The sequence below is a fragment of the Octopus sinensis genome, unplaced genomic scaffold (genome assembly GCF_006345805.1).
Source record: "Octopus sinensis unplaced genomic scaffold, ASM634580v1 Contig00584, whole genome shotgun sequence".
Classification (NCBI taxonomy): domain Eukaryota; kingdom Metazoa; phylum Mollusca; class Cephalopoda; order Octopoda; family Octopodidae; genus Octopus; species Octopus sinensis.
The window spans coordinates 1-9500 of NW_021824090.1; the positions used below are offsets into that span (position 1 = coordinate 1).

General features: G+C 32.2%; 1 protein-coding gene across 1 annotated transcript; it reads right to left on the minus strand.

The window, feature by feature from the left end:
* Positions 1-423: 423 nt before the first annotated feature.
* LOC115226944 (alpha-latrotoxin-Lhe1a-like) lies at positions 424-8771 on the minus strand. The gene is made up of 2 exons (XM_029797904.2): positions 8446-8771; positions 424-588 (listed from the first exon to the last, which is right to left on the minus strand). Exons 1-2 carry the CDS (start codon positions 8620-8622, stop codon positions 430-432), a joined length of 336 nt encoding a protein of 111 aa, XP_029653764.1. The 5' UTR covers positions 8623-8771; the 3' UTR covers positions 424-429.
* Positions 8772-9500: the final 729 nt, after the last annotated feature.

Genomic DNA, 9500 nt, shown 5'->3' on the forward strand with positions numbered 1-9500 from the left:
ATTTGAACATGAACATAAAAGAGACAGATGTAAATACTGTTAAGGGGATGATTCAGTATTTAGCCCAGGGTCGGAGTAAATAGAGAAACTACAAAGGAGAGAGATAGAGTGAGGAAAGAAAGAGAGAGAGAGACAGAGAGAAAAAGTAGTTCAAGATGGGATGAAAGGAAGAAGAGAGAGGATTTGAACCTGTGACGTTGAGGTAATGGAGAATGAGATGAAGTAAAGTGTCCAGTCAGGCAACAACAATAACAATTATGGTGATGATTAATTAGTAAAGTGGATTACAGTGTTATTTCAGTGCGAAAGAGTAAAGAAAGACAATGACCCCATGGTGGGATTATGACATGAATGAATGAATAAAAAACAAACAAACATTATTGAAAACATAAAAGAAACAGATTTGGATATTCCAGAACCAATGGGGACTTACCGCTGAACTGCCACATTCAGTGGTGTGTCACCTTTGTTGTTCACGACATTGGCATCGATGCCATTGTGACCCAACAAAAGATCGACAGTGTGCAAGTATCCCTGCGAACAGGCGAAGTGCAGCGGTGTGTGACCCTGCACATCTCGAGGGTTCACCTGATAAAGAAAAGAATAAAAACATTTTAAATGGTGTCTGAAAGGGGAGTCGGGTGGTGAAGAATTAAAAGAAAAACTCACAGAAAAAGAGAAGAGAAGGAATGAAATTAATTAAACAGGTGGAATGATTGGGGTGGGGAGTAGGTAATGCAGATTTCTATTGTATATACACAAACGTGTATAGACACATACATATGTACATATAAATATATTTATACACATACACACAAACACATGCATATAGGATGAATAACTCAATAAATAAACACATAGAGCAGCAAAATGTGTATGCGTGTGTGTGTATATATGTGTGTGTTCGCGTGTGTGTATATATATGTGTGTGTTCGCGTGTGTGTGTGTGTGTTCATAATTACATTTATTCTTTTATTCTTTCATTTGTTTCAGTCATGTGACTGTGGCCATGGTGGAGCACTGTCGTCAGTCGAGAAAATCGACCCCAGGAAGCCTAGTACTTATTTTATCAGTTTCCTTTGTAGAACCGCTAGGTTACGGGACATCGTAAACATCGGTTGTCAAGCGATGTTGGGTGACAAACACAGGCACACAAGCAAACGCACGTACACACAGGCGCACATAACACACACACACACACATATGTACACACACACATATATATATATATATATATTTGAGTAGTTGAATGAATTATCTTATTAAGGATAATTCGAAAGATAACCGATACCTGGGTAGCAAATTCACATCAGAAAGAACACGGTTGAAGTTACGTCCCTAGGGCATAGACTACGTGCTTTCGTGTGGAAATTTGTATGTTTATTTTAAAAATATAAGTTTATGAAAGAATGGAGTTGAACGACTTGTTAAAAAATTTCCTTATTTTCGACATATGTTTCAAAGTCTGCATATTCTTCGGAATTAGAAATATCAGACTTCGAAACATATGTCGAAAATAAAGAAATTTGGTAACAAGTCGTTCAACTCCATTCTTCATAAACTTATATATATATATATATATATATATATATGTATATATATATATTAACAATTAAGGAACGGCCATAATAGGCCATTCACCCACTAGAAATAACAGCCAAAGCTTCTACCGCAAATAGTGGCTGTTATTTCTAGTGGGTGAATGGCCTATTATGGCCGTTCCTTAATTGTTAATGTTGAACTTAAAAATGGTCTATGACTATTAATTTTTTTCCCACTGGGCCGCTGGTGGCAATAAAATTCTACAAAATTTTCCTTGCCACCCATATTGATTAATTATGTATATATATATATATATATATATATGTGTGTGTGGTGTGTGTATGTGTGTGTGTGTGTGTGTGTGTATATATATAATGCGAGATGTGTGTGTGTGTGTGTGTATGAACGTTTTTGTAATTTATGCACATCCACAAATTAACACGCATGCCGCTCAAATTTTAGGAGGACATTCGTCACGATTCCATCTGTATTTTCGTCAAATTATTTTCCCCAGAGACACACGCGGATAGCGGTAAATATTTTTGAGCCATAACTTCTAAATTTTTAAGATGGCGAAAGCTACCATTGTTTACAAAGCAAACATGAGTTAAGTCCCCTCCTAGCGACTGTGTAAAGAGAGGGAGGGAGAAGGAGAGAGATAGAGAGAGAGAGAGAGATTTTTATAATTTCGTCTTTTTACTGGCAATAACAGACAGACAGGTGTTGTTATGTATGTTTGTATGTGTGAATGGCTTCAGTCACGCATACACACACGCGAGCATGTATGCGTAAAAGCCACATATATGCAATGTTTGTGTGTGTGTGTGTGTGTTGCGTGTATATATATACGGGCAACATAAACGATATTCTCCGTTTCTCCACAACTAATTTCCAAATTAGCTGAATCGTTGTTCTAATCGTAGCGTATATAGCTGGTCGTGCGTGAACATGGAGAGAGCAGAGGTTACCAGAGCAAAAGACCTACGTGTTGACTGTAGACACGCTCCTTCGCAAACGATCAGCTATTATTTTGTAAACAATCTTGCGAAACTATTCATGTTTTCGAAAGGAGAGGGGTCAACCTAAAGCGTTTCACCCGGTCGTAAAAACAAACAAAAAAATAGTAATATGTGTAAAACAACTTCCTCTAAACGAATATGACCAAAAAAATGCATGCTCGCGAAAGGAGGGTGGGAGGAGAGGCCTATGGCCTTTTCTTTGATAATATCTTGCTTGCTTATTTAAATTCAGTTCAATGCACACTTGCCTTGAACCAAACATTTCTCTTTTTGTGTGTGTGTGTTCTTGATAATCGTTTAGAACAAGTTGTTTTACAACTATTACACAATTTTTTCGTTTGTTTTATGACCGGGTCAAACGCTTTAGTTTGACCAGGAGAGGTATGACATTCACATCTCTGCGGGAGAAGGTAGGCTTCTCTATTCCTGTTACAAAACTTACTTCCGGGTGCCAAATCTGCTTCAATTGATGGTATTACTCGGGTAGGAGGTACTGGTGGGACAGAGGCAGGGGCAAAGGCGTGCAAAAACATGTATACAATAGGTGTATGTACGTATATGTTTGTGTGTGTTTTGCCCATATATATATACTTAGTTGTGATCTGAACATAACCGCTTCTCACACAGAGGATTAGGAGCACTTTTGGACGTTCTATTTTCCTTGCTGGAAGGGTTCTCAACCCATGGGCAAAGTGGGGTTACATGAAAAAAAAGAAAAAAACAATCGATGAGAGTAAAAAATCGAGAAACCGAATTCTTATGGAACCAAGTGGTTTGTAAGCAAGCTACTAACCACACAGCCACTCCTGTGCCTATATATATATATATATATATATATATATATATATATATATAAATTAGAAAATGGAGAAACATACTTAAATCAATAAAACATCAACTATCAGATGATACCCAATCAATACTTGATTACACCATTACATATCAGTAAAGGCATTATACAAAATATACAGTAAGAGTAAATAGACAAAGAGATATAAGTATAAAATTTCAATATAAATGTAATTAAATCAAATCTGACAGCTGTTTCGGCAGTGAGGGCAGTCATACCTCATTAACCTATAAGCCATAAAGGCAGGTATAATGAGGCATTAACAAGGATGCCCCACGGCCTCTTCAGAGAATTAAATTTGTATAATTGTGAAAAAGATTATTTAACCATATACATATAAATATAAAAATATTAAAAATGTAAAATATAAAAACTGATACATAAACTTCATAATGCTACACTTATATAATATAATACTCATTGGTACAATAATGCAAGGTAAACAGAACAAAATAAAACAAAATATATATCAGTGTATATATTAATATTAATAAGCACCGTTATTATACATATTTGGCTAATAGTTTTTTAAAAAAAAAACTAACACATAGGGAGATGAAAAATAATAAAATCATGGTTCAGTTCACAAAATTATAAAGCTATAAAGGTCAATAAAAATTACTATTAATATTAATAATAATAATAATAATAATAATAATAATAATAATAATAATAGATACAGTTATGTTTGCACCAAGTCCATCCTTTCAAGATCGAATAACTATGAGTTTAGAAATACTGACCACTAGGTGGTCAGTATATATATATATATTATATATATATTATATATATATATATATAATATATATATATATATAAGAATGTAGTAGCATGTTCCTCATTGAGCTTTTTAAAATAAATATTTCTTAATGAAATTTTCTGAAAATCCATCCCTTTCAATGTCTTAATCAACAATTATGTCTGGAGTTGGGATTGGTTTCAAACTCATCAAATGCTTTTATTTTCTCAACATTATCGGAAACACCAGAAAGTTATGGAGGAAAAATAAGGGGGTTCAGGAAGTATATATATATATATATATATATATATATATTATATATATATATATATATATATATATATATGTGTGTGTGTGTGTGTGTGTGTGTGTGTGTGTGTATGTAATATATATACTCGTATACATATATATATATGTATATATATATATATTAATTATAATAAAGGGTTAATTGCAACAAGTTGCTCAAAACCACATACAGAAAATATTAGGAATAGCAGCGAAATAGATCACTATTTCTCCTACTAATAAAGAAGTCTCCACAAACAAACAGAATTTGTAACCCGTATATGGTAAAGAGAAAGAAAACAACGAAATCCCAGCCTATTGGATTAATTATAGACGAATCGTTTCTGGATTAGAACCGAAAGTTCAAGGAAATAATATAATTCTTACCAAATATGGTCTTTTAGGTGAAATTTATTAATTTTATTAATTTAATTATATTTCACCCTTTTGTGTACATATATATAATATATATATATATATATATATATATATATAAATAAATATAAGAGAGTGGTCACTATGTGGCTCACTCTAGCACTAGAAATAGATCCAATAGGTTTCAACCACAAAATAAATGTTTCCCATGAAAGTCAGCACGATTGTTAGCTCAAACGAACAGGGCAAATAAAAATAACAAAAATACAGATTATTTTGGGACAATTGTTTCGCTATTACTGAATTAAATGTAATTTTACTCACACTAAATTCACTTGTAGCTCCTCAGCCAAAACTATCTGGACACAATCTACTCAATCACACGCCAGATTTTACCATAACGATAAATACACGTGTGGTTCAATCGATTATATCCGCCGTTATAATTCAAATGCCCTTACCAACAGCCCGCCAACTCTCACGGAAACAGATACTACATTTAGAAATAAATGCAGCATAATTATAATTATAATTATAATTATAGAGAGAGAGAGAGAGATTTTTATAATTTCGTCTTTTTACTGGCAATAACAGACAGACAGGTGTTGTTATGTATGTTTGTATGTTGAATGGCTTCAGTCACGCATACACACACGCGAGCATGTATGCGTAAAAGCCACATATATGCAATGTTTGTGTGTATGTGTGGTGTTGGCGTGTATATATATATACGGGCAACATAAACGATATTCTCCGTTTCTCCACAACTAATTTCCAAATTAGCTGAATCCGTTGTTCTAATGTATAAAGGGTGAGAGAATTAGATACTAATTTAATAGTATCCCGATTCAACACCAACTGGCCCAGTGCACAGAGAAACCTGGATTATTATAAAATTTCATAATATATTATAATATTTATACATAAATAAATATAAGAGACTGGTCACTATGTGGCTCACTCTAGCACTAGAAATAGATCCAATAGGTTTCAACCACAAAATAAATGTTTCCCATTAAAGTCAGCACGATTTTTAGTGTGTCTTATGCGTGCCGATGCACTAGCGGGCATTGACCGCACACATACGTGGCACGCACACGCATGCATTATATATATGTAGGTTATGTATGTGTGTGAGTGTAGTGTGTGAGTGTAGTGTGTGTGTGTGTGCGCGCGTTGTGTGTGCGTGTTGCGCGTGTGTATATGTGTGTGTGTGTGTGCACTGTGTGCGTGTGTGTGTTGTGTGTGTGTGTTGTGTGTGTATATGCATGGTATGTGTGTATATGTGAGTACATTGTTTGTGTGTGTGTGCGGTATGTAGAGATATATTTGAGTGTGTACGCTATAGGTTGTATTTGTGTGTGTGGGTGGGTGTGTGTGTGTGATTTTTTATATATATATATGTGTGTGTATATGTGTGTGAAAATATATATGTACATGTATATATGTATGTATATATATATATATATATATATATATATATGTATATATATATGTGTGTATGTATGTGTGTGTGTATGTGTGTGTGTGTATATATTTGCATGTATATGTGTGTATAAACATGTGCATTATTTGCATGCGCATTGTGTATATGTATATTGTATGTATGTGTATTGTATATGTATTGTACAATTAAGTGTATATGTGTGTGCATGTGTGCATTGTATATATGTATATTGTAGGTGTGTTATATATGCATGAATACATGTATATACATTGCATGTATATATATGTATGCATTGTGTATGTGTATGTTATGTGTGTGTGTGTGTATATATATATATTATATGTATGCGTACGTGTATATGTATACATTGTATGTATGTACATTGTGTGTATATGTGGTATATTTATGTATGTGTATGTAAACACTATTTATATGTATATATGTATATATGTATATGCATTGTCTATATATATATATATATATATTATATGTATGTATTGCGTATGTATATTGCATGCATATATTATGTATATGTATTATATACATGCTGTGTATGTGTATTGTATGTATATATTTGCTAGGTGCATTTGTGTGATATTTATATTATGTATGTATGTGTGCGTGTGTTGTGTGTGTGTGTGTGTGTTGTGTGTGTATGTGTGTTATATATGTGTGTATATTATATATAAATACATGTTATATTTGTGTGCTGTGTGTGTATATTATATATGTGGGTGCGTTGTGTATGTGTGTGTTCTGTGTGTGTGTTGTGTGTATGTGGTGTGTGTTTGTATACTATGTGTCTGTGTGTGTGTTGTGTGTGTGTGTATATGTGTGTGACAAACAGACGCTGTCTGACAAATACCGCAGGCACACGACAACATCTATTCACCACCCGCATACTCACCTCCCAATAACCCCAAAATCATTGATGCTTGAAGGGGAACCATAAACAAAACTGGGTACACATTTTTTTCTCTCAATTCAACTTTTCTGCTAAAGCGAACAGGTCAGTAAAAACAAATTCTCGACTTCAATTCAAAATATTCTGAGATGTATAAAATATCCATCTTAATTTTTTCTGTCAATATTACAAATTTTCTCACCAAACTATTGCACTTCCTTATGTCTTTAACATGTCCTTTCTACCAAAGACTGTATATATATACATGTAATGTGACAATTTGCGACAACCAATAATTAACGCAACCAAATTTCCAATATATATTTGTTTATTCTTTTCTGCCAATTTTTCAAATATTCTCATCACACTATTGAACGTCTTTATGCTCTTAACATATCTCTGTTACCAAACACTATATTTATACATGTAATGTGACAATTATGTATTAAAAAAAACATTTTGAATTCATAATATTCAATGTGACAATTATGTAAAAAACTTTTTTGAACCCATAATATTCAATGTTACTTTTGACAATCTTTTACCAAGAGTGAAACCGGTTAAGTAAATAAACATCTTTTAAATTGCATTTTCAAACCTTCTTTCGTATATAATTCCACTCGTGCGATACCCCACAACTCAACTTTTTTATATATATATGGATATATATATATATATTATATATATATATATATTTATATATATATGTATATATATATACTTATTTATATGTGTATATAAATATGTATGTATATATATATATATATATATATATATATATATATATATATATATATGTATATATATATACTTATTTATATGTGTATATACATATGTATATATATATATATATATATATATATATATATATATATATATATATATATCTTTTATATCTTATAGGCATATATACAGTGTACATACGGTATATATACGATTATATATACATACCTATATAAGTGTGCCTCGAAGGTCGGGAGAGGAGTGAAGTAAAAATTCGCAGGAGTAGATTTTGTTTCCTCGAAATTTACCGAAAGACGGATAAATTGTTAGGAAAATTTAGTTTAGAGAAAATCCTTTCGGAGAAGATTAGGATTATTTCGGAATATATATGAATGAAGAGAAACACTAACATATGCACACCACAATTTACATTATATATACATCCATACATTTTATTTGTATATATATATATATATATATATATATATATATATATATATATATATATATATACAAACACATACACATACACGCACACACACATATATAGTCACTAACCTCAACAGCGCTGTGTTTCATTAAAGCTTTCATACCATCTGTCCATTCCTGATATGACCCTGCAGCAAAATGGAGAGGAGTCCTGCCATCATTGCTCTTTCCGTTTATCTCGCTGCCCCGAGATAGTAAGAGTTCCACGCCTTCAAGGTGATGGCTGAGAGTAAAAGATAGAAACATTGACTAATTTACATTAAACACCTAATTGTTTTGGCTTTCAGACGAAACATCATCATCAGCATCAACATCATCGCCATGATCACCATCATTCCTTCCCTTCTCTTTCTTTTCTCACTTTCTCTATCTTTCCCTTCTCCTTCTATCTCTTTCTTTCTCTTTCTCTTTCCGTGTCTATTTTACTCTCTCTCTCTTTCTTTTCTCTTTTCAAATTTTTCTTTCCTCTCTTTCTCTCTCTTTCCTTCCTCTTTCTCTTTTGCTTTTTTCCTTATCTTTCTCTTTCTCTATTTTTAAATTATCTCTTTCTCTCTCGTATCTCTCTCTATCTCTCTTTCATTTCTTTCTTTTATATTATTATTATTTTTCTTTCTTTTTATTCTCTATCTTTTTATCTCTCTCTTTTTCCCAATCTTCTCATTCTTTTCTCTCTTTTCAAATTTAATTTCTCTGTTTCTATCTTTTTCTTCTCTTCTCTCTTTTTCCATTTCTCTTTATTTATCTCTCTCTATATTACCTTTTTTCTTTATTTATATCTCTATCCTTAAATATTCTTTTTATCTCTTTAACACAAAACTTTTTCGTTTCGTCTCTCTTTATCTTTTAATTTATATCTTTCTCTCTATCTATTTATCTATGCTTTCGTTGACTTTTCTCACTTTCACACCTATTTCTCCTTTAATTGGATCTCTTTATTTGATGCCCTTCTCTTTCCCTTTTTTCTCTATCATATAATTTCCTCTCTATCCTTTCCTCTCTCTCCCTTCCTCTCTCTTCTTTTTAATTATTCTCTCACATTTTCTTTTCTATCTTTTTCTCTCTATGTTATTCATTTGTTTTATCTTTCTCTCTCTTTATTTCTCTCTCTCTCTCATTTATATCTT

What these genes read in the sequence shown, in the direction of transcription:
- LOC115226944 (XM_029797904.2), bottom strand. Translation starts at nt 8,622, where the DNA reads ATGTTTCTATCTTTTACTCTCAGCCATCACCTTGAAGGCGTGGAACTC. An exon ending in TGAAACACAGCGCTGTTGAG is followed by an intron (nt 589 to 8,445) that starts GTTAGTGACTAT and finishes TTTCTTTATCAG; the next exon opens with GTGAACCCTCGAGATGTGCA.